At 42.3% G+C, this 25986-nt stretch overlaps 1 protein-coding gene across 16 annotated transcripts in view; it reads left to right on the forward strand.

Annotated features, from left to right (window-relative positions):
- The window catches only part of adgrb2 (adhesion G protein-coupled receptor B2), a 415193-nt gene that overhangs the window by 180775 nt on the left and 208432 nt on the right, over positions 1-25986 (forward strand). For 15 of the 16 annotated variants that reach the window (XR_011515451.1, XM_070541485.1, XM_070541486.1 and 12 more), the window contains exons 4-7: positions 5317-5505; positions 17967-18128; positions 24766-24930; positions 25222-25386. Coding sequence is in view for 15 of the 16 variants with exons in the window: in XM_070541485.1 (XP_070397586.1) it covers positions 5317-5505; positions 17967-18128; positions 24766-24930; positions 25222-25386 (681 nt within the window). In the remaining variant the exon portion in view is untranslated. The remainder of the gene's footprint in view (positions 1-5316; positions 5506-17966; positions 18129-24765; positions 24931-25221; positions 25387-25986) is intronic. The other variant, XM_070541488.1, reaches the window with a different exon arrangement.

Below are 25986 nucleotides of genomic sequence, written 5' to 3' on the forward strand. Positions count from 1 at the left end.
CCTTCATCAACTGTCCAAGCGCTTTCTGCTTGTTTGTTTTTGCAAGCAGAATTACTGCTCCTTGCGGAAGACCACAGACGAAGGACGAGGTTAAGAACGGGGGAAGTACTGCCGCCTACAGGTCTGGCATGTCCTTAACAACGTATTTATCCGGGTACGTGTGGACAGAGTTTTTTTTTTAAAAACAAGGTGGTGTGGATGCAAGTTTTTGGAGGGGCGGATATTCGTTTAAAAAAAACCTGCTACGTGTGGACTAGGCCTAAGTGGCAGGAAAATATCATACTGGATATACCCGTGTGGAGTAATAACCGGCATTGAGCAGTGGTCTCCCTCCTCCTTTTAAGCCAGCAGTGGCTGAGTAGAGGATGAGCTCACCTCAGACCATGGCACCCACATCCCTCTTGCTTTACAGGAAAACTGCTCTGGTCTGTCATGGCAGCCGGATCAACCCTTGTTTGCTTGAATGGCCAGGACAGAACAGGTAAAAATAAGGAAAATAACAATAACAGCCTTCCCTGTTGGGAGTCCAGATGTCTGTAAGTGACAGTGTGACGTAGATCTGTCAGGCTTTTCTAATCCTAGAGTTTCACCATCTGTTTTCTATCAGAAGCTACTGCAGGAGGTAAGTGTTGGAGACTGTTTTCATTTTCAGGCTGCATGGATATATATAAAAAAAATAACAATTAGAGATAGTTTTTTTTAATGAACTTAGTCTGTAATCCAAAATCTAACAAACCTCTCCTTTGCTTGTGTTTTTTTTTTCTCACTGGACCTAAAACACTATTATGATCTGATCCATCTCACCATCAGTCACACTCCAAACATCATATCAGAAATAATAATTAAAAAATGTTTTGTCAGTGAAGTTGATGTGGAGCTTTTAGCCTGATGCTATGAAATTACAAATGCCTGCATTGCTGTGTTTAGCTTGCTGCAGATTCAGCATCAATCTCAGAGTGTAAATGGTGACTGTGCCCTACTTTTGGTCTTTGAAAAGAAGAAAAACAGTTTCAGAATGACTTTTTTCCAACATGATTGACACAGACTATTTCGTGATTGTTTCACTGTTGAATTCTAAAAAATTGCACCTTTAAATTTTTCTCTATTTAGTTTTAACGAGGGAGAAAATGGAAAACAAACATTTGGGAGGAGTGGTAACCAATGAAACCAAGACGACTGGAGACTAAACAAAAGATGACCTCGTATTCTGGGTGTGGGGAAATTTCAAATAAAGTCAGGTTGATGCGCATACAAATGAAAGTTTTTGGAGGTAGGAAATATTGCACATTTGGGAAAATTCCTTTCCACTTACTGACTACTTCTTTACCACTGTCTGACATATTCAGAGATTCCGACTGAAAGCTTCCATATTCTCCAGCAATGCCGGATAGTCCCAGCCCCGTCTGTAGCCCAGCCTTAAGGTGTGATATAAACAAAGCAATGAACAACACTGAAGTTGTTTTCATGATTTAATAAAGGGATAAAGTCCAACAATGGGGGACAGATCAGCTCATAAATGTATCTATTTACTGCTGATCACTGTTGGAGAAATCAACTGTATTAATATTATGTTTACGTTTATCTTGATCAGGTTTTAGACTGCAGCTGCTGCTAGGTTGATCCTTTTCCTGTTCACTAATCCAACAGATTTTAGGAGAAGTGCTGCCGGCTCTTGGAGAGTACAAACGGTTTTTTCCTCCTCTCCTCCCTATCTTATCCCCAAGGCTCTTTGTCTGTCTTTGGGTGTACGGCGCTTCTACATTTTTTTTGGAAACTGGAAATTACTAAAATGGATCTGGTCAGTTGGTCTCAATGCGATTGACAACATTTTCTCAACGATGAGAATGGGAGAAGGGGCTCCCGGGTGCCCCTCTGGGACAGAGCCAGTTGGGCATATCATGGACTCCTGGAAACAGTGGAACCAGATCTGCCTCTCTCAACTGTCTGTAGAGGATTGTGAAGACGTATGAATATTCGTGGTGTTGGTGTCAAGGTTTCTGCTTTTTGGCCTGAGCGGTTACCTGGCTTGCCGGAAAATTAACGAGCTGCTGAGGAATATTGGCTCAATCCCGGAGCTCAGGGATGGATTACACCGCGCTGTGAATGCACAAACTCATATAATTGACGAGATGAGTCGTAAGCTTGGAACGTTGGCTGAGATTCATGCTCTGGCACAAAAGATGGATGCGATCAGGGAGCGAGTGGACGAATCAGCACGGACTGGGATAGATTTATTACGCTATTAGTGGATTTTGAGAGGTTGAGGACCAGCGGAACTTTAAGACAGAGAGGAAATTATCTCTGTCTGGCCCCAAAACAACTTCTTATCTGAATCTGGTGCCCTTGAGCCTGTGAGGCTGAAACAAATACCCCCCTCAGAAGAAATGTGGAATGCTGCCATCGCCATGGTAACTCTATCTCCCTATCCCAGCCTGGGCTGGACTGTGAGCTGTGAAGGCCGTTGAATCATTTCCAGGAGTCACTGTGCTCTCTAAACTCAATGACCTCCTCCCCCATCCACTCTGAGGTGACGAGCGCTGCTTATCATGGCTGCATGCACTGATGTGTGGAGAGTCCCAAACCCACCACCCCACCTAGTGGACACTTATGTTGTGTAATGTCTGAAGTCTGTTGCATTTCTGTCTGAGGTGGTTTTTGCATAGCAAATCTGCCCTCCTTGTGGAGGGTAACTCTGAAGTGCCTTTTTTCCTCCACCTGACCCAATCCTCATATAAAACCATCTGATCTCTATTAAGGTAGCACGACTCGGGTTGCGAATGACCACAGTCACCAATTCTTGTCATGTCTCTATGCCTATGTATGTATGTCTGATCTCAGAATTGTGAGTACTGAAACTTTAATTTCCCTCTGGGATTAGTAAAGTATCTTTGAATTGAACTGAAATGAACTGTGAGAGTGAGGTCTCTCCTCTACTTAAGAAACAGCTCTGACTGCCTCTGCTGTGCTCAGTCATTTGGTACAACAACAACTAGACCTTTGAGTCTGGCACGTGTGCAGTCCTGGTGGACCTCTGCCATCAGTTTATACATCAATAATATGATAATTGTTCTTTTCATCTGGTCGGAGTTAGAAACTTTCCAGGCTTGTTTTTGTTATTTTCTGTTCAAAGTTGTGGTTAACATTGTCTAATAATCAGATTAACATGATTAACAACCAGCTATAATCTCCAAAACTCCAAATCACACGTGTTAATTAGCTTTAGCAAAACAGAACACTTGGCTACTTAACATATCATTACAAATGCACATCAGCAGAGCTAATTCTCTACTGTTACGCCCATGCTGTTTACACCAGCTAAACACTGGTTCCATACCAATGGACCAGAAAAAAAGACTTTGTGTTTTTTTCACCCAACTCCAGTAAAAACGGTCAAACAAACAACGCAGCAGTCAGAGCGGATGTATCCAGGACAGAAATCTAATGGCTTTTAGACCTATTAAAATAATGTAACACCAGGCCTCCATCGCTGGAGACTGATGTTTAACTAATTAGCTTGTGTACGCTCTTAACTTGGTCTGCATCATGGACAAGCTTTTACTTCACAGATGTAATAAATCAGAAATGTAATGAAGATGTGTCTATGCATGTGTGTGCATGTGTGTGTGTGCATGTGTGTGTGTGTGTGTGTGTGTGTGTGTGTGTGTGTGTGTGTGTGTGTGTGTGTGTGTGTGTGTGTGTGTGTGTGTGTGTGTGTGTGTGTGTGTGTGTGTGTGTGTGTGTGTGTGTGTGTGTGTGTGTGTGATGTGCCATCAGAGGAGGCCCAGGCCATTGTGACAAGTAAAATACTAATAATGATATAATAGAAAATAAATGTGTCCACTAACGTTTCTGTATGATTCCATCATGTTTATGTACAAAGGGATACGCTGCAACTGTTTTCATATTGTTGCATAGTTTTCTTGAGCCAGTACCCTAACCCTTTACAGGGTTAATGACAGGTCTGTAACGGTGGCCGAGTTTAGATCTGCTCAAACTGGTTTTTCAGTCAGAGCAGGAGATATTAGCAGATGATTTTAGAGCAGAGTGATCATGGAGATGTCAGGGGCATGGACTTCATCCACACAAAGGTAAGATGATATACAATATTCAACTGTAGTAAAAGAGCTCTGCCAAAAAAAAATCATTTAGATTTAGTCAAATTTGCCACAACAATAAATACTATTTAGCTGTTCTTGTTGATGTTTTGTTGAGTAGTCTGGAATTGATTAAATCGTAACAAAGAAGTATGAAAACAACAGAATGTTTCATTCAAGGTCAAAAATGAAATGCTTCTATTTTGGGATCATAAATATGTAAGTCTGACTCCAGAGCAATCAGTGCCTCATGACTGTGTGTGTGTGTGTGTGTGTGTGTGTGTGTGTGTGTGTGTGTGTGTGTGTGTGTGTGTGTGTGTGTGTGTGTGTGTGTGCGCGCGCTGGACCAATGACAAGCTTTTTACCTGCAAACCGAGGACTTTAGTACCAAAGTGAAGACATTTTGCTGTTCCTCACTTTAGTAGTAATGTTACAGAGCTCTACTCGTTACTTTTAGAGGTTTGGTGTGAATTAAGTTTTAGTTAAGATTAGGGTTAGGACTAGACTGGTTAGGGTTAAGTTTAGGCACACTTCACTCACTAAAATTAATGGAAATCTATGACTTCCTCACAACAAATGCTAGACTTTGTGTGTGTGTGTGTGTGTGTGTGTGTCTGTGTGTGTGTGTGTGTGTGTGTGTGTGTGTGTGTGTGTGTGTGTGTGTGTGCCCACCCCTCAGGGGGCCCTGGGAGAGGGGGGTGCTTTGATGGTATGGAGTACCAGGCCCCGTGATATGTATGACCGGTGCCAGAGCTTCGTCCATATTGCCGGCAGTAAGTTGGGCTCGTTCCCGGCCAAGGCTGCCTTTTGTCACCGATTCTGTTCATAACTTTTAAGGACAGGTCTTCTAGGCACAGCCAAGGTGTTGAGGGGATCTGTTTTGGTGACCTGAGGATTGTGTCTCTGCATGTGATGTGGTCCCGTTGGCTTAATCAGAACGTGATCCCTGGCATTTGCTGGACAGGTTCACAGCACAGATTCAGAGTTTGAATCGGCTAGGATAAGAATCAGCTCCTCTAAATCCTAGACCATGATCATGAGTCTTGAGAAAGAGAGAGAGAGAGAGAGAGAGAGAGAGAGAGAGAGAGAGAGAGAGAGAGAGAGAGACTCTACAGTTTAATGAGATGTTATGAATTCCACTCATGGAAACAGATGATTCATTCAGCATCTGTTAGCATAACTCAAAGACGTAAGGGAGATTTTTTTTATCTTGTTCATCCAGGCGATCCTGCAGCAGAGGAGTGGTCACCCTGGAGTGTGTGTTCTCTGACGTGTGGGCAAGGCTGGCAAGTGAGGACACGGTCGTGTGTTTCCTCTCCTTACGGTACACTCTGCAGTGGTGCTTTGAGAGAAACACGGATGTGCAACAACACTGTTTCCTGTCCTGGAGAACCTGGAATCATAAGCTCAGGTACCATCAGTCAAACATCCGTCAGCTTCACTTTACCACTGATTTATTCTGTAATGTAAAGCTAGTTGTTGCCACAACCCTGAGGTGCATTCTGGGACATCTTTGTTTATGTGTCTAGTTTTATCAGGTTTTGGGAGTGCATTTGAAAAGCGCTCTCCTGCTTCACTCACCCTTGCAGCTTTTAGGAGTGTTGAGTAAAGGGAATAAAATAATTACACTCTGAGTGTCAGAATGTAGGTGGACACACTCACACACACAAACACACACGCCCACACACACACACACACACACACACACACACACACACACACACACACACACACACACACACACACACACACACACACACACACACACTCAGTTGTGGACTCCACTCATTCAAAGTTTAATGTGACCACAGTGGAGCAGAAAAGCATTTCAGCTCAGTCTGCTGGCCAGCTGAGGAAGATGGAGACCGACACCTCAGCTTGATGTCAGCAGGTCTATTAGATGTGACACCTGGTTCCTGCTTCCTGGCCTCTGCACTAGGCAGTCCTTAGATCCTTCAATCCAAGTATTGTTCTTATTATGGCCTGCCTCTGGAAGGGGAGCTCAACGTGGAAGTGTTCTTGGCTGTGTGTGTGTGTGTGTGTGTGTGTGTGTGTGTGTGTGTGTGTGTGTGTGTGTGTGTGTGGGTGTGTGTGTGTGCATACGTGCAAGCGTGTGCGCGTGTGTGTGTGTGTGTGTGTGTGTGTGTGTGTGTGTGTGTGTGTGTGTGTGTGTGTGTGTGTGTGTGTGCGTGCATACGTGCAAGCGTGTGTGTGTGTGTGTGTGTGTGTGTGTGTGTGTGTGTGTGTGTGTGTGTGTGTGCGTGCATACGTACAAGCGTGTGTGTGTGTGTGTATCCTAAAGATCTCATGAATTTACTGTATTTAACTGAAAAATTTAGAAAAACAGAATTTCATTTCAATTCACAATAATTCATTTTTAGAATCAACCTAATTCAAGATGGCCACCACAGCTACTCAACTGTACTCGACTTAAATGTGGAGTCAGTCTTTGACCGGCGGAGGCTCCAGTTCAGAGAGAAAACAACGAGTAAGGTTGAGATAGCTTTTTTGAAGCACCATGTCACATGAACCCAGAAACAACCAAATCTGCCTTTACAACCTCTGTGATTACTGGAAGAGACCAAGAAAAGGGTAATCAGAAAACAAAAACCAAATAATATTTACATAAACCTAACACCAAAGACATTAAAATGGTACCAGTAAATATTACATACAATTCATTAAACTTAAACAAATCTAAATTCAATCTACCAAGTAAACCAAATTTTACATAACTTCTCTAAGCCTCACCCCTCCCTCTCTAAATGGTAGGCTCCAAGAGCTTTTAAGCAGCACTTTGGGTTTGCATCTCTCTTTGCTGCCCCGCCCTGCTAAGGAGACAAACCAGGAAGAGGTGAGTGCATACTTTCAAATCATATCTTAAGGATTAACTCAATTTAAGCAAACACAGTGATTAAATATACTGTAATTGACATTCAATTGACTCCATTCTTAACAGGGATGGCCAATCCCTCCAGCCTCCAGGAATGCCCCAACACAGTCAATAAAGAACCAAAAAACAAACATTTTGTCTTGAACTTAATCATACATAACATAATACCAATAATCACATTCCTCTTTAGTGGTGGATCCTCTGGTCTCCTATCACATTTCCTCCCCCTCCACAGAGGACAACAAATTTTTTATCTTCGTACATACGAGACAGAGTCAGCCACAAGGTTTGACTTCCCTGATTGATAGTGCACCATAAAATCAAAAGGCTGCAATGAAAGATACCATCTTGCCATACGCATGTTAGAGTCTTTCGTTTGGTGCAACCATTTCAATGCACGGTGATCCGTTTCCAGGGTGAAATGTGGCCCCAGGAGATAATATCGCAGCGAGTCCACTGCCCACTTAACTGCCAGACACTCCTCCTCAACAGTGGAATATCTGGTTTTCCTGTCCTGAAGCTTCCTGGTGAGAAACACAATAGGATGTGGCTCACCATCAATGTGCTACAGCAACACCGCTCCAAGGTCAACTCCAGAGGCATCTGTTTGTAGTACAAAGGGTTTATCAGAATCTGGACTGTAGAGAACAGAGTCACTGGAGATTGCAGATTGCAGGTCATTAAATGCCCGATCACAGTCTCCGGTCCACTTGACCTTATTAGGTGCAGAACTCCTCGTCAAGTCTGTGAGAAGAGCAGCTCTCTCTGTAAAACGGGGAATGAATTTACTATACCACCCCACCAGTCCAACAAATGCACGTACTTTCTTGTTTTTGTTGACACCGGGTATGCATGGATAGCCTCCACTTTACCCACCTGAGGTTTAACATGTCCACTTCCAACCACATAGCCCAGGTACTCCACCGACTCCATTCCAACATACATTTGTGGGGGTTAATGGTGAGGCCAGCTGATTTGATGAGTTGCAGTACATGATGGAGATGCTGAACATGCTCCTCCCATGTCTGGCTGAAAATCACTACATCGTCCAAGTATGCTGCAGCCAAGTCAGATGCCTCCACCAACACCTGGTCCATTAGGCGCTGAAAGGTTGCTGGTGCCCCCGTGAGCCAAAAGGCATAACCTTGAACTGAAAAACCCCAAAAGGTGTTTTAAAGGCCGTCAACTCCCTTGCTTCTGGTGCCGGGGCAAACTGCCTGTAACCCTTACTGAGGTCAAGGGTTGTGATAAATCCACGTCTCCCGACTCTCCCCAAAAGTTCACCAATGCGAGGCAGTGGATGAGTCAAATTTAGACACCATTGAGGTATCTAAAATAAATGCAACACCTCAAAGAGCCATCTTTTTTGGGTACAAGCACCACTGGACTGCACCATTCACTCATCGAGGGCTCTATGATTTCCTGCTCCAACATGAGCTTTACCTCCTGCTTGAGCTGTGGGACAGGGCGCTCAGGAATCATGTAAAACTTCCTGTGGGGTGCTGCGTTATCGTTGAGTTCAACCTTGTGTTGTATCAGACAAGTGAACCCCGGCTTCTCTTGGAACAGCTCTGGATCCAAAAGAGGCTTTACATCATGCTGTTGGGATGGCAATAGATGAGAGAGAAAGTGAAGCTGGTTCTGAGCTATTTGCAAGGAAGAAAATCTCATCCTCTTCTTCATCTTCCACTTCACGTACAAAAATCTACGGCCATCCCCTTTCAGTGAGCTCTACCTCCTGTTGGTGTTCCTGTTTGCAAGGCTGTGACGTAGATGACATAGCAGCTTGTTGTGGTTGACAGTTGTACTTTTTCAACAGATCTACATGGAAGGTTTGACGTTTCTTCTTTCTTTCTGGCATATAAAGTTTGTAATTAAGCTTCCCAACACACCGTGTGACCTTATAAGGTCCATGCCATTTAGTTAGATGTGTGTTGTAATTGGTGGGGAGCAGTAACAACACTTGTTGCCCAGGATGAAAGCTCCACTCCCTGGCATTATCATACCAGGTCTTCTGCTTAGTTTGAGCTATTTTCATTTCATGCTGTGCCAATAATGACATTTGCTCAAGTTTCTCTCTCATTTTAATCACATAGGACACCACATGGTCACCACAGGGGCCAGGACTCTCCCATTGTTCTTTCAGAAGATCCAAAGGCCCCCTCGCTTGTCATCCATATGTAGCGTTGATAAACCACACATTTAGGAATTAAAGGCTGTTGCTATTCAGCTTATGTTTGAATCCCTAAGAGATCAAACATGTTGACGAATGAAATTATATGCACATCCATAAAGATATCTATATGTATAATGGATAGAAATTCATACACCAACTTGCTTGGTCTATGTTTAATCAAAATATCAATATTTAATTTTAAAGATTTAATTTAATAGCAAAGTTATTTGTTAATTCAGAAGATCTAAAGATCTTTGTTCGTTCAGTGATCAATATACACCCACTCTGTTTATTTCAATGAAGAGTCAAGTTTAAAAATAGTTAAGAAATGTATTACTGACAATTTAAACGTGACAATTTAAAAGACAATTTATAAAAGTTTTGGTATGAAAACTTTGGTATTAAATAGTAACCCTGTGAATGGATGAATCTAAGTGTAAGTGTGTGTTTGTTTGTGGGTGAATGTGTGATCAGAACGTGCATCTTGGAGGGAGGAGCGCGTTCTGGGTGGAAAGAATTTGGTTTGCAGATAAACTAAAGTTGTTCTTATTAAAGAGCATTCAGATGCAATCTTGTGTTCTACCTCACCGTTCAGACGACCCTCTGTTCAGATCCGGAGGTCAAGGGAGGATGTTGATCAGCCTCTGGGTACGCGGTCCGGTAGGGGTACCTCTGATGTGGAGATATGTCTGAAGGAATGTTAAAATCAAGTAATGGGCATGGTTTTATGTCTTCTTCCACCTTTGTTTTGGCTGAAGCTAAAAACTTCTCCTTTCTCATTTGAGCTCTTGATTTGGTTGGCTTTACAGAACCTACTTCCAGTTCAACCTCATAGAATGGTAACTCTTGAAGTGGGTTCTGTGCTTTCTGAGCTCTAGTATTGACCAAGCCACACAGGGGAGAAGGAGGGTCTGTCCCAGTCATACTGGGAACAACTTGTAGCTGTGCAGCTTCCTGGGTTACCAACTGAGCCTCTGCATGACTCTCAGTTGGAATCAGATGACTATCACCATCTAAGCTGCACACTAAATCAGTAAATATGGGAACATCCAGACCCAAACTGACCGCAAATGGCAGTCTTGGAGCTAATGCCACTGGTGATAAAAATGTCTGGCCTCCTATAGTCAGATAAACCTCTGCTACAGGGTACTCAATTTCATCACCATGAATGCAACTTATTTTTGTTTTGACCTCACTCCACAGCTCTCTTGGCACTAAACTAGAAATAACCACTGACTCAAAGCTTCCTGTGTCTACTAAAGCTATTTCGCGTTGACCATTCACCAACGCAGGCACTGTTCGAGCAGGTTCGTGAACGGAAGATGGGGAAGTTGGTCTGGGAACTGAACACAGTAACGAGGGTTTACTCTGTGTAGTGGCAGCACATGTGTATTGTGTGTGACCCATCCTGTTACACTGAAGAATGAAACCATTTGTCAGGATTGGGGTTAGCCACAGAAAATGATTTACTACCTGGATAATGTCTAGTCTGCGTTGTACCAATACCCCTTTCACCCCCATCAGTCTTCTTCCTGTATAGAGGTTGTCACGTCCAAAGGTGGCTCTTCTAGCACCTGTCCTCGCTGATAAGAAAACCCCGCCATACTTGCTGCTTGTTCTGCCGACTCAGGTGCTCGTTCCCGGATCCACACCTCCAAGTCGGAATTCACCATCCTCAGAAACTGCTGCGTGATCATCAGCTCAGAGATGTCTTCACCATTGACTGGTCTGGCTTGACCCACTTGTAAAACATATCCTTGAGTCGAACATACATTTCCTTTGGCGTCTCACCTTGATGAATTTCCATGGATCGAAACCTCCTCCTGTGGGTCTCAGCTGTTATCTCATATTTTGTGAGAATGGCATCTTTAACTTTGTCATATTTGTGAGAATCCGCAGTGTCCTTCAGAACATAGGCACTCCGTGCCTTCCCAGTAAGTGGAGGAACCAGTTGGACAGCCCATTCTTCTTGAGGCCAATGGCAGACCCGATCCATCCTTTCAAAAGTTGTTAAAAAGTGCTCAATGTCATCATCAGAGGTCAATGGGAGCAACTTTGGGTCTCTCTGTGTCGTTGATAGTTGGTATGATCTCTGACTTGGTCCTTCATCAGGGTGGTCCTCCTCATCATGATGAGTATGATGATCCCCTCCATGCTGCCACCGACATACTGTTGTTCCATTTTCTAATCCTTCACTTGAGCTTGAGGTAGTTGAAACTGATGATGCAAACTATTCCATCTCGTCTCTTGGCGCGCTGACTCCTTCTCCATCTGCTGGTCTCATGAAGTTTGAGAGTGCATTAACGATTTAACGAGGTTTGCCAGTTCATCCAGTTTGTCATCCGAGCTAGCTCCTGCTGTAGCTCCACTTGACACTGCTGTACAGTCCTCACCATCAGCTTCCTTCTCATATCTTTTTCCAGTAGTCTTCATCATCCACCTCATTATTTCCTTCAAAGCCACACTCCTGACACCACTTGTCTGTCTTTGGCCGGCAGAGGCTCCAGTTCAGAGAGAAAACAATGCGTAAGGTTGAGATTGCTTTATTGAAGCACCATGTCACATGAACCCAGAAACAACCAAATCTGATTCATTAACTTAAACAGAGTTCAGCTCAATTTCAGATGGAAATAGTTTTTTGATTTCACACAAAGCTTAAAAACACAAACATTCATGACTAAAACTACTTTTAGATGTCATGATAGTTCAGCCAATCAAATATTTTTCTATCTGCATGTTAGCTCTGCCAATCAAGCTAAGTGCAGTTAATCATATCTGCAGCAGCAGCAAGATGATAGGGCCTCATTCATCTGTTTCATTTTCCCCAGAAACACAGAAACACAATCAACTTGCTGAGGGGGCTTGGTACAGTGCATCCTGAATAATGCCAGTTGTGTTTAGCTCTGATTACAGGCATACATAGATCTGTGTTTTCTGTCTGGCTCCTGTTTGATTGGCCTGATTGCACCGATAATCCTAGTCCAGCCTTTCCTAGAAAACAGAAATATCCCGTTTGTAAAAAACAAAGTGAAAACATTTTGCCTCTGATACCATCTATTCTACACCATTCCCACTGACTCTTTTGTTATATTGTGAGCTTCACAATTACCACGAACTCCATTCGTTCTCACCAAAAGTCCAACTAGCAACACCTGCATATTGTCAAAGACGTAAGGGAGACGGCCATTAATACTTTTATGAATCTACATGTGTGTCCTAAAGTGTATTTTGTAAATTGGAATGGTTTCATGTGTATGTTGAGAATGAATGTCTGTCTATCCAACCCCCTCCTCATGAAAAGTGAGAGGACAATTTTCTTTCCTTGTCAGTGTGTATGCTAATCTTGTCTTTATGCAAATGGGCCAGCCCGATTTGTATGTCTAAGTGCCTCATTTTCCATTCCGTGTCTATATTAATATCCTCAGCTGCTCCTTTGATGGGATATTGGTTGCTGTGTTATGTTCCGTTTATTATTTCATTCTGCCCTCCATTCCTCTGATGTTTCCTGACATGGTTCTGAAGGGGGGTTATGGGCACACTGGGGATTGCTTGAATGCGATCACACCAAATCTAAGCAGACTAGGACTGTGAGAACAGTAATAAAAAAAATCTACTAATTTAATAAACTTGAATTTGACTTTTTAAATTAAAAAAACGTGGTAGATTATTTATTACCCCATTGAAGTGTGGATTTAGGACACACTTCTGTTTTTTATGTGGATTAATTGCACAGAGGATGACGTTCATTGAGAAATGTGAGATAAATGAAATACTAAATTCAATGATACTACAGTTTAACACTTTAATAAATCTACATGTACCATGGGTGCTACGCTGTAAGGGATTTAAATCCCATCATCACACCATTAAATTGGATTACATGGGCACTGATTCTTAAAGATATGGTGTTTTGCATCATCAAGCACATTTGCTATACTGTTAAATCCTGCATGGCTGCTGGTGAACAAGATTACAGTCAACATTTTAGACTTGTTAACAAATTACCAAAAACAAAAAAAAAAACTTTAATTCCGTCAATGCATTCATTTCCCACCTCATTAGCAAGGTTAGATCATGGAGGAAATGGGTTCAAGGTGGGAAGTTAACCCAAAATCACTTTGTGGCTCAATCTAAGAACCCAAATGTATTCCCAGTCCAGATGATGTGGAATCCCAGTTAGTTGTTGCTCTGCCCCAGAGATGAACCCACAGGGGATAGCAACCAGGTGTCACGACCTGTCCTGTCTCCCCACTCTGCTCAGTCCTGTGTCTTTCCCAATTGCTCCCACCTGCCTCACGTCTCCCAATCGCTGTAGATCCCAGCTCCTCGTGTATTTAAACCCTCCCAGTTCTGTGTTGCTTGTCTGTCCATTGTTTTCATGCCCCATGTGTTCATGATTAAAAACCCTCTAAAACGTTCCTGCCTGCTTTCTTCCCCGCATTTGGATCCTCACCTCTTCTTCACTCACCTGCGCACCTGTGACACCAGGAAGCATCAGATTAGGATGCCCAAACCATCGCAACAGGTTTCTGTCCATGTGGAGGTGCAGTGGCTCTAGTCTTGATGGTATCCTGATCACACCCTACATAGGAAGCTATTCAGCCTCTGTTTGGGATCTTGCTCTTTAGGCAAGGATCCATATCTATTGACGTTAGCTGGGTGTTGAAACGTTGACAGACCAGGAGACAGAGAGTGTTTCTTTAGGCTCAAATTATTCTTCACCTCTACAGATTAGAGCAGTGGCCTCATCGACTATGATGAAGCCTTCTTTTAGGGGAGTTCATAAGCTAAAAAGTGTAGAATATAGATACAAAGAAATAACCATGGTACTGGAACAGTAATGATCAGTCTCCTGAGGAAAGCCACAGACCCAGTAGGGCTTGAGGAAACCTTGAATCCATGTAAACAATTTCAGTTTTGCAGACACAGCACTATTTTTCGTCTGATCGTATGATCCGTCTCTTTCCAAGTTTTCTGAGATGCCCATTACTTCAATTGGTAGATGGGATTCCTTTAGGTTTTTGGATTCATTTGTTTTTCTTTGCTTTCATACGAGCACTGGTGGGTGTCTGCAGAAGTTTGCCAAACATCAGTGAAAACTGGTTTGAACAGAAGCCCAGAAAATACACCATTTTCCCTGCTCTCCTTTTCATGGGTAAAACTTCCAAAATAATGAGATGCTGATAATGAATTTTATGTAACAGTATTCCTTTTTTTTCTTTGCAAACAAGCAAACTATGCAGTAACTGGTTCACCAATCCACTTTTATTTTTTAGGATTTTAATATTTTTGATTTGGTGAAAGCTTTAATGCATGTGAAGTAGTCAGGAAGCTTCTGTTCTATTAAATTCCTGCTCATTTGCCATAGATTCATTTAAAACATAGGGTGGAACAATGATGTATCATGGATTCAGTCTTTCTGGGTCGGCACTCAGTCAAACCGCTCACTTCCAGCAATCGTTCAAGCCCAACACCGAGGGTGCATGGAGGGATGCTGCAATGAGCTCATTACGGATTCCTTAGGATGGCACTGAAGCACACACACACACACACACACACACACACACACACACACACACATACACACACACACACACACACACACACACACACACACACACATACACACACACACACACACACACACGCACACGCACACACACACATTTATAAACATTATTTTTTTAACACTAACACCCTATTAAGAGTAAAACTACATACAGTTGTAATAATCACCTTTATAAGTATGATGCATTTGTCTGGTTACAGAGTGCATATTTTGAAGATAGATGTAATGAGTTAGGACATATTTACTGTATTTAATATCATAATGAGCAGATTTAAGAAAGCCATGATCTGGTGCATGATAGTAATGCATATTCTGCATTTTGGAGCATACTTGGTACTTTTTGGTTATTTGAAACAAGCTTACTTGCATTTGCATCAGATTTCCAACTTATAAAGTAAAAAGAAAATACAATAAAAATTATGAACAGATTTTTCACAAGAAAATACACACAGTCAAAACTTTTTTAGAAGACACAATAGTTTTTTGCAAAGTTAGCTCATTTAGTACATTAACTGAGTTTTGTCCAGTGATCCTAGGTACTGAAGTACTTGACATTTAAATAATCTGTGTTTGCATTGATGGTTTTCATGCTGGCACAGCATCAGTCAGCTATTGGGCCAAATCTGGACTAAGAGCAACTCACTCTTCATCACCAATGCGATGAGTTTTGTGTGTCTGTCTCTGGAGGACTGGTCACAAGTTCTTATTTGAATTCAAGCTTAGGGTACATGGTCTCAAGTGTTTGATGATTATTTTCCAAAGAAACACAAGCCGGGGGCAAAAAATCTACTCACATGGGTCAAAACCTGAGCAAACATCAAAAACAACTACTTCTAAAGAAACTGCATCAATCTCTACTAGTTATCCTAAACTAAGCAGTTTTTCTTACTATAAATGCTCTCATCCAAAGACACTTTTCTCAGAATACACACGCTACAGTCAAAGGGGACGACAGCACAGATCTGGGAATCTCAGGGACTGGGAAGCTCTGGGTTTAAGCTGTCTAAACGCTGCTGCGCATCAGCACGGGCTGAGCAGCAGCGTGCCTCTCTCCAGGGTGCTGAAGTAGGAACAGCGCTGACACAGGAGAGTGACACCATGTCAGAGCTGTCCAAGGTGCTGAACTCGGGGGAATTTACAGGGCCATAACACTCCATACGTTTTATAAATGCCCCAAATAATCAGAAAGGGTTTCCATCAGTAAGAAACTACTTCCCTCTGGTCCTCAGCAGTCCAACTGGTGGCCTCTAGTAGCATTTAGCCTTTTCCTGATGGATTCTTTGCTGTTCTTCTTGACACTGTGTTATCCTTGAAAATTCTTGTTTCCGCTGTGCTGAAGATGAACACCCAAAAACACCTGCCAGCTGGTCAGTGGATGACTTCAGCCTGTTATCTTACCTGGTCCTGCATCTCTGTTGGTGCTGTTTCTTCTCCTCCAGCTGTGGGAAATGTAGGAGATATACAGTCTTACTGGTGGTGGATAGGTAAAGTGGGCATCGTTGGATCATGGCTGATCTGTTAGTTGTTTTGTTGTACTCCTAATGCATCTCTACATTTTGTGTGGAGCATGTTTGTACCTGTACCTTTGCATGCTGGATTGCTGGTTAGACTCAGTGCCTTCCAGTTGAGCACCGCAGAGGACGTTCATACACCATCGTAACGTTAGGAGTGGCTCCTGCTGATGGGTGGTGGTCTTAGATTCACAAAGGAGTCTTTTTGGGGGTGGGGGGGTGGGGGGTTGATTAGTAACTCACAGTTTGACTTTTTAGAGCTGGAAACCTCTTTAGAAAACCGAATATTAGCATTGACAAATAATTCTTACTTATTCCTGTTAGTAATTAATATTTACCAAAATAAGCTGAAGCCCAGCTCTAGTTCAACAAGTTCAGTTGCTTTAAAGTTAAGTTTGTAATAAGAGAAACTTGAATCCTGCCTGGAGATGTCTACTCATCCAACAGATGATATCTGGTAATGTAGCAGAGACCCACGGACGCCATGTTTAAGTTTTTTGTTTCCTGAATTTAAGGACATGGCAGTATTTACTGGCTCTGCATATCTCCAAACTTTTTAGTATCACCATCCTCTCTTTCTGCTGCTCCTCAGAGTTTTCCTTTACAGAGGAGCTTTAATTATTTACCACCATGATTTATTTAGCTTTGCTCATCACAGAACCAGCAATCTCCATCCTCCTGTCTTCAAGTTTTTCTTACCCACTTCTGCCCTCCCCTTGGCCCTCCCCATGTCTGCATCCTGTTTTCTGTAGCTCTCTCTCTCTCTCTCTCTCTCTCTCTCTCTCTCTCTCTCTCTCTCTCTCTCTCTCTCTCTCTCTCTCTCTCTCTCTCTCTCTCTCTCTCTCCACCAAAATCTATTCCTTTTTTATTCAATTTTTTCAGCCTCTTCCCATCCCAATGCAACATCCTCTGGTCTACCTTTAAATATTTCAAAATGTTCTCCTCTTTTCCACAACTTTTTAAAACTATGATTCAGCTCTGTAAGGCCCACATTTCTTGTTTTCTACTCCTCTGCTTTTGTTGTCATCGTGTTTTCGCCTTTTATCTGCCTTTGTTATCCACTAACACCAGTATTTCCATAAAAAAGTCAATTTTATTAGCTGGCCAGGCATCCTTATTTGGCTTACCAGTGATACACATATAAAGAAATGATGTGCATGTAGGTGTGTGAGCAAAAATCTACTACCAAGAAGACAAATTCACCGTCGCTGACTAAAGCTGCATCAGAGGTTCCTCACAAGCAAAGATTTGTAGCTTTTCTGGTTATTTCTTCTGTTTCTTTGTCATAAAATGTCTAAAATAGGAGGCCTTAGAGGGAAATAATGAGGAGAGAAGAAGGGAAAAATTGGGAGTTGAATTTTAATGCTGGCACTACTAAAGATTTCATGATTTCAGAGCAAATGTTCCATTTATTCCTTTGTCTTGACTCAAGCTGTAGAACTGCATGAATTCAAATACCGCTGTCCATTCCTAACCTTCATTTTCTTCAATGTAATAACATATAAGTGCAGCCTCGTACTCAGAGTGCCTTTTCCTTTCAAATTTGGATTCATCCTGGAGGTCGTCGGGTATTTTAAGGAATGTGCTCATTCTCATAAAATCTCTCATCTCTCATGTTCTGTAAACCTTCTGCCTGTCATGGTATGCTCTCTCCTCTCATTTCCCTTTGCTCATCCCTCATCCCCATTTTGTGTGCTTGTGTCGTGTTCATGGGTATTTGCAGTGCATGGGCAGTGGGAGGAGTGGACGTCATGGAGTCTGTGCTCTGTGACCTGTGGGCGGGGCTCCAGGACACGAACAAGGAAGTGTGTGGATGGAGACGGGGCTGTGGCTTGCGGACTGCCCAAGGTTCAGACCAAACTCTGCAACATAGCAGTTTGTCCTGGTTAGTACATCCCCATCAACACTGATTCTCACCTTGTCTGTTATCTCTAAGGCATGACCTTTTTCTTCTAGTATTGTCACTTTTCAAGCATTTGCATTCATATTTTGCACAAATGTTGCATGAATTTTGCCTTTTGTTTCCAAATATCCCTGCTAACTAAATGTTCTGCTAACATTCAGACCAACTAAATGCTGCTTTTCCATCATACACCACCACCTAAATGTGAAATAAAACAAACATCTAGCTAGGGGCGTGCTGTCAGGTGGTCAGTAGTTTAGTTTTTAATTGTTGAACAAACGTATCATGCTACTTAGGGCTTAAGTGCTGTGGAAATGTAACCATTTTAAGCCCATGTAGTTGGAGGTGCACACACTGGTAATGATGAATATTACTGGACTACATATGTCACATTTCTGTAGACATTTTCAAAATATATATAGTTTTTTAATGTTCAAACGATTTGTAGGCTTTCCTATAAGAACCGCTGGCTGTGTCAACACCCAGGGCCTGCATCCTCCTAAAGATGCGTTTTAGGCTGATTACAGCACAGCAACGCTACAAGGCTGCCCACAGCTGGCAATTAAGACGGCATCTTCTAGTGGCTCCTTCTTTTCCCCAGATTTCAAGCACGAGTCTCTTGTTTGTTTTTACTGGCCCATCCCATCCTATCCCAGGATGCACTGTGTGCAGAGAGGCAGGGTTTGGTTAATGGCTGACAAAGCGGGGGAGGATTTCAGTTTTAACGTTTACTACTCAACTTAACCTTTATTTTAAAGCTCTTTACAGGCACAAGCGTGCCACCGAGGTGCTGCACAACAAAATAATAAAACCTTTTAAAAGCAACAGACACAGTTAAAACCAACAAGTCAAACTTACAAGATAAGAACATGTAAAACATCAACTATAGCTAGCCCAGAGAAATAAAATCCAGAACGTAAAAGTAGGTTTTCAGCCTCAAACAGCGACCGATAGAGAGATCTTGATAGTTAGGGGCAGTGCGTTCCATAGTTTTGGGCCAGCAACGGAGAACGCCCTGTCACCTCTTGACTTCAGCCGAGCCGTGGCAGCCATAAGCAGCAGCTGATTCTCAGAACGGAGTGTCCGAGCCAGGGCATATGGCTGTAACAACTCCATCAAATAGGCTGGAGCCAATCCATTCAGTGCTTTAAACATGATTAAAACTCATTCTAAAAGCTACAGGTAACCAATGGAGAGCAGCCAAGATTGGTGTCACGTAGAATCTTGTTGCAGCATTTTGAACAAGCTGCAGTTGAGCTATGGTACTCTTACTTACACCAAATAAGATAGAGTTGCAGTAGTCGAGGCGTAAGGTGATAAAAGCATGAACAACAGTCTCAAGGACCCGTCTGGATAAAAATGGCTTTACTTTGGCCAAACGCCTTAAATGACAACATGAAGAGTATACTACAGCACCCACATGGGCATCCAAGCATAATGCACTGTTCCTCTGGGGCAGCAGTAGCTCAACAGGTCGAGCAGGTTGTTTAGTAATCGGAAGGTTGCAGGTTTGATCCCGGCTCTGGACAGAGAATTATGCTGTTGTGTCCTTGGACAAGACACTTAACCCACCTTGCCTGCTGGTGGTGGTTGGAGGGAATGGTGGCGCCTGTGCTCAGTCCAGGTCTTGACCAGAAATTCCCACATAATGTTCAAGGCAATGGAGCAGACCAGACTAGACTAATATCTGCTGTTACAAAATGAAAAGCTTAACATGAATGTGTGGGTTATTTTTATTTGTTTGTTTTTGTTTTGCATAGTTGTTTATGTAAAAGAAAAAAAAATCTCATTAATGAGCTTGTATTGCAGGTCCTATTCTTCCATCACTATAGTTTTGATTCTGTTTAGCGTTGTCATGGTTGCTAGGCAACAGTATATCCATCCAGGTAAGGACAAGCATAAATCCTAAGGCTTAAGGACCCTGCCTACATGGACTGAATAGGCCAGGTCCTTAAAAGGATGCTGCCTCTGTAACTTTCTACAAATGCAGATTATGCAGTTTCTATAAAGTCTGTCAGCAACGTGTTTGTGCACCCCCTGTACTTCTACTGTGTAGTACAAGATGTGATGGTGTCTACAATGTTTTACCTTTCAAACAAGATAACAGGGAATAAGTTCACAAGGTAACACAGATGAACACACTAAATTACCACCAAAGTACATTCATGGGTTTCTGAGATTTTCCTACTACTACATAAACAGCGTAAGACAAAAACAGAAGACTTGTATTGTTTTCTGGCTTAAATACAAGTCAGCCAGCTGTTGGAAGGATTATTTGTTACCAGTTTTCATTTAGTGAACTTTTACGTTCAAGCCTGAACGCATTATCTCTTTCCTGATTAAATGATCTTCTAGACGTTTTAGTTCTGAAACCCTTTAGACTGAAACACCAGAACTGTAGCTCAGCGAGGCCCTGAGATCAGATCAGTATGCTTTTCTATGGCCGGCTTTACTCAGACAGCTGACCTTTTCATCATGAAGAACTTCCATATCTGTGTCCCAGATTAGCTATTAGCTCTGTTCTCTGTCAGCAACAAGTGGCCGGCACGAGCTTGTGGAATTCTGCTGTCAGAGGTACCACAGGTCTCTATTCCAGTCTGTTCCAAGCTGTCTGACTAACAGATTTTTATCAAGCTTTGGTAGATTAGGACTCAAAAGTACCTTAGATAAAGTTCAAATTCAGCAGTCTCTCAACAAAGACTTAAGTCAAACTCTCTGTACTTTTCTACTGAGTAACTTTTCAGATAAGGGTTCAGTTGTAAGATCCCACCATGGCCCACAAACTTGCCTGCATCCTAGAGGAGAGCGTTAAGGCTAAAAGCATTAACATATTCATTTAAGTGATTTTAATTGATCTGGCTCTGTGTTGTCAGACAAGTGGCTCCTACAATATAATATAGATGTTAATGGACGCGCTGGTATCGAACGTCAGACAGTTTATAAGAAAAGTGGTGTCTGCTTCGTGATTAATCGTCTTCCTTTTCATTATTTTGGTTCTTGAATTGATTTCAGTCTGGACGAGAGTGTGTTTGCTTGGTTTGAAATCACTTGCAGCCTGAGAAATTATCACAGTGTAAGTGCTTTTTATTTAGCAAGATTAAGGCTGGAGAACTGTGCAGCCGTCCCCTCTGCTGTGAATGCTGCAGTGAGGCTGAGTCTGAGATACGGCCTCATCTTCACTTCTTTTCCTCCCAGCACTGATTCTTTTGGCTACGGTTCTGTTTATTTTTATGTTTCCTGAACAGAGGCTTTATGAGGTCAGTATATTTATAAAACAAAGCTGTCGCCATTGCCACACAAGGAGGGTGCAAAGTTGTTTCTCAAATAGTCAGCGATGCGGATGCCATGTTCTAAAATATGCCCGCCAGGATGCTTTGCCTTGCTGTTTTGGGAACAGTGATGGGAAGTGAAGGTCTGGTAGTAAGTCTGTGCTCTTCCTCTGAGAGCCTTTAGGAGATCTGTATTTTGGGCTGCTTTACAGCTGCTTCTGTTGCTTTTGGGAGTTCAAAGCTATTCGTCCTTTGAAACAACGGATTCTAGAAAAGGTCTTTGGGCACACATGACCACATTAGGCCAGTGGATCGCTGCTGGATCTGTCCATGTGTTTAAATGTATAGATGTTTGGACAGATTAAGCTAAAATCATTTCTTAAAAAGCACATTATGCTGATCTTTTGAGATAAAACAGTCCTCACTCAAATTGTTCAACAGAAGACTGGAAATAGAAACTGCAGTTTGTCTTCCCACAGCACACTAAAAACATACATTATTATGAACCCTTATTATTTCTAATGGCCTTTTTCAGTTTAGAGTTTTGTTTATGACACATAAAAATGACTCACAGTTTCAAAAGTTGCTTATGAAGATTAAAGTTGAGTTAAAGACCAGATTTTCTAGACCTGGGGTAACGGATTTTCTACGTTTTCTGCTCTAACACACCTGGGTTGAACCAGTGTGTGATTACCGGGCTTCTGAACTGGAGGACATGCTGAAGGGGTGATTCAAAAGTGTCTTAGAGCAGGGAAACAGCTAAAACCTGCAGGGTGATGGCCTTCCAGGACTGGAAGTGAATAGCCTAGGGTCAAATCAACAGGAAACAAGCCAAAACAGAAAAAAAAGGAATGGTAAGACATCCCTTTGTAGCACAAACTTAGAAATGCTTTCAATGCTTTTTATGAAGTGATTTTCACTTTTCATCTGAAAAAAAAAAGTTCATTCTCTGTTGTGTTGGTCTTCTTCAAATGGCTGCACGCTTGTTTAGAGTGATGGTGAAGTCTTAGAGAGCCATGGTAAGCCCTTCAGCTAGTGGTGCTTTGGACATACCAAAATGAATTTCCAGGTAGGATCATGTACACTGTTGTGCAAACCCACTCATGGTTAACAATTGTGTTGACTTGTATGAATGCATAGATCCTAAAATAGCTGGTGCTTCCATGAAATAATCCCCCATTGTACCAGCAAAAAGCAAAAACCAAGGGAAAATGTACTTACTGTAGGTATAAAGGTGTTTTTACTAAGTTCCTGTAGTATTTTCTGTTGTGGTCAGACGCTGCTTTATTTATTTGCAGTCCACAAGATTCTGGCCTTATTTAGAGCAACAGCTATACATTTTTGATGCTGATTGTTTCCTGAAGACATGTTCTTTTTAAATTGTAAATCTTTAAAACCTTCATCATTAACGGATGTGGGTTTTTTCAAGCTATACAAATATGTGCTATGAAAATGGTTTTAGAAGACTTTCAAGATTGACTTTGGAGTTTTGCTATTCCTGATCTTGCGGTTTGCTTTTAGCTTGGGCTAGCGGATTAGTGCAGTTAGTTGTAAAAGTTTTAAAATGGGTTAAGGGTTTAAGTTTGTAATTTTAAACCTTTATTTGCTGCATAAAATGAATTTTGTTGTGAGGCAACCTGCGTGGTTTCCTTTTTATGTTGTTTGCCCTTATTTGTCTCTGTTGCTGAAGCTACAGCTGCCTTTTTACACTTCAAACACAGTATTGAAAACTACACAACAGAAAAAATATCTGCAGTTTGGGAGAATACTACTACAAAATAACCACAAGACAGTTTAATGGATGGAAGGAATGAAACAGATGTCTATCTAAGCCAGCTGGGTGGTTGACAGTTTTTCTGCTTTCAAATAATTCAAAAGCGGGATGTAGTCTTTGTCAGTTTGTGAGGTTGCCAAATCTGCAACGAGCTGACGCATCACAGCCATTTTTTTATTTGACACCACAGGCAAAAAGCTCCAGAGTTAAAGAACTGAAGCCAGTAAACTGGAGTGACCCAGAAGTTATTTTATGTCCCCCCAAGAAGCCACAGCATCATTTTTAAATTTTACTCTAATATCACGTAAAGAAGGCTAAATGCTAATGTTGAGCTAACAATGCTAATGGTGAATTAGAAGCAAATGATCAACTCTAAAAATATCTCAAGCTACTTTTTGGATGTCACAGGTAAATGTACGTGTGAAGTGTGTAATGAGCCAAAGGGTGTGTTTTACTTTAATGAGTCGTTCAGAACTGTAACAACAAGACAGCAAACTACCACACGTCCTCTATGCCGGGGACATATTACCGTAATACATGTAGTGAGGGTGCCCTTCTGTAAAATACCCAAGAGTGTAAATACCAAACACAACAACATATTTATCTACTTTTCAACTTGCTGTGTATGACTCATCTTTGTCAGCCACAATCTCCTAGTGCTGATCTGTTCCTGGCAACAGCCACGAAGCTCACAGGAGTCAGAAAGTGATTTTATTGCTTAGCAAAATGGGCTGCAGTACCCACATTTGACCACAGGGTGTTACTCTCACAAAGTGCACCTTTCATGTAGAATGAATCTGTTCTGACATGGTACGGCACTCAGATCCACTATTCTGTCTACATAGTTTATCAGAAAAGGACAAGTTAAAGAAAAAACTTTATAAATAATAAATCCTCACTTTAATATTTTGCAACTTTATTTTCACAATGAATCGTTTTAGCAAGCCTACCATTACAGAAGCATGGATGCATTTTCTAGGTTAACACTATTTAATATGTATAAAGACCAACGAAAACAGTCACATTCACACTTAATTCATTTTTTTCATTAAAGATTTTCTATGAACTTCAACAAAAAGAAAATCTATTATTTTTCTTTTAATCTGACAAATCCATTCCTCTCAACAACATTTTCCAAACCCTGCGTTAAAGCTGCGCCGAGGCTTTGATTGCTGCGGTACCTGTCACCAGCTTTGTCTGGGTGTTAACTGTGTCCTACTATAGTGGCTGTTTCTGTTTCTTTGGTTTTTCTACTGTTCTGCACGGCGACTGCCAGGAGTTTATGTGTGGTTTAGGGAACTGGGTGTACTTTGGATGAACTCTTTCGGCTTGAAAGAGAATTTGTTACCACTTTATTCCAAACAGATTTTTTATAAACCTTCAGTAAATCTTCAAACTATGTTATGTACTTTCTATTTATAGAAGAAAGACTCGCATGCATTTCCTGAGTTTAAGTACATTTCTTTCTGATTTTATTTCACTCCTGTCCTGATTTCCTCTCCGGTCTAAATCCCCTCACTGATCATCCGTGTTTCTGTTTCTCTTTGACCACCTCCATCTGGTTCTTATTCTCCAGTGGAGGGCCAGTGGTTGGAGTGGGGCCCCTGGTCCAAATGCAGTGTGACGTGTAACGCGGGGACCGAACAGAGGCAGAGACGCTGCAGTGCATCGGTGCACGGCTGGGCTGAGTGTAAAGGGCCCCATCAGGAGAGCAGGGCGTGCACCAATCCTTCATGCAGCGGTGAGGCATGCAGGAACAATGTGCTTCCACACTTACAAACATTTTCTGATGCATGTTCAGTGTGTGAGTAATTTCACAAGAACTAGGAAGTCTCCCACCAAAGACCCTGAAGAGAACAAAGATTGGTCTGGGGGCTCACATTTGGCTTGACTCTGGGCCTCATCTCTGCATTCAGTCTGAAAAAGACGAAGTCTGTTGTTTTTAATCTAAAACAACACTTTTATATGTATCACTCTCCAGTTTCAGCTCTTCCCTTGATTCCTGCCTGGTGATGCTTTGCTTGTTCTGCAGGTGGAGGTAACTGGGGCAGCTGGAACCACTGGAGTCTCTGCAGCAAGACGTGCGACTCTGGGTGGCAACGACGCTTCAGGATGTGTGAGGGCACGGAAGTCCAAGGTTATCCGTGCGAAGGCTCGGGGGAGGAGGTCCGGTCCTGTAATGAGAAGAAGTGCCCTGGTCAGTGACTGGAATGTGTGATTTTTCCTTTGCTCTTTTTCATGTGTGTGTCAGTGTGTGTGTGTGTGTGTGTGTGAGAGAGAGAGAGAGAGAGAGAGAGAGAGAGAGAGAGAGAGAGAGAGAGAGAGAGAGAGAGAGAGAGAGAGAGAGAGAGAGAGAGAGAGAGAGAGAGAGAGAGAGAGAGAGAGAGAGAGAGAGAGAGAGAGAGAGAGAGAGAGAGAGAGAGAGAGAGAGAGAGAGAACCTCTCAGACCAAAGACACTATGAAGGCCTGTCTCGCATTCACCACGTTGGTCTTTTGGGACAGACGAGACCAAAGTGGAACCTTCTGGATGGTGTGTGTTACGATGTCATGGCTGTGTACTTTACATGATGTAAACATTCCATCTGACTTCCTTTCCATGTACATCACATGTTTAAATACGTGGGCCTCGTTTACATGGTGTTTTTCAAGCTTAGTGGAAGTGACTGTGAGTGGTTCACCCTCTAACCTAAAGGTTTTGTCTGCACTCATCTTTTCCTCTTATCTCTCTGTTCACACACCCATCCGTCTTCCCTCTTTCATTGATCCTGTGTGTCCTTGGCTCGTGGTGCTGTCTTC

Source organism: Nothobranchius furzeri, chromosome 11, assembly GCF_043380555.1.
Source record: "Nothobranchius furzeri strain GRZ-AD chromosome 11, NfurGRZ-RIMD1, whole genome shotgun sequence".
Classification (NCBI taxonomy): Eukaryota; Metazoa; Chordata; class Actinopteri; order Cyprinodontiformes; family Nothobranchiidae; genus Nothobranchius; species Nothobranchius furzeri.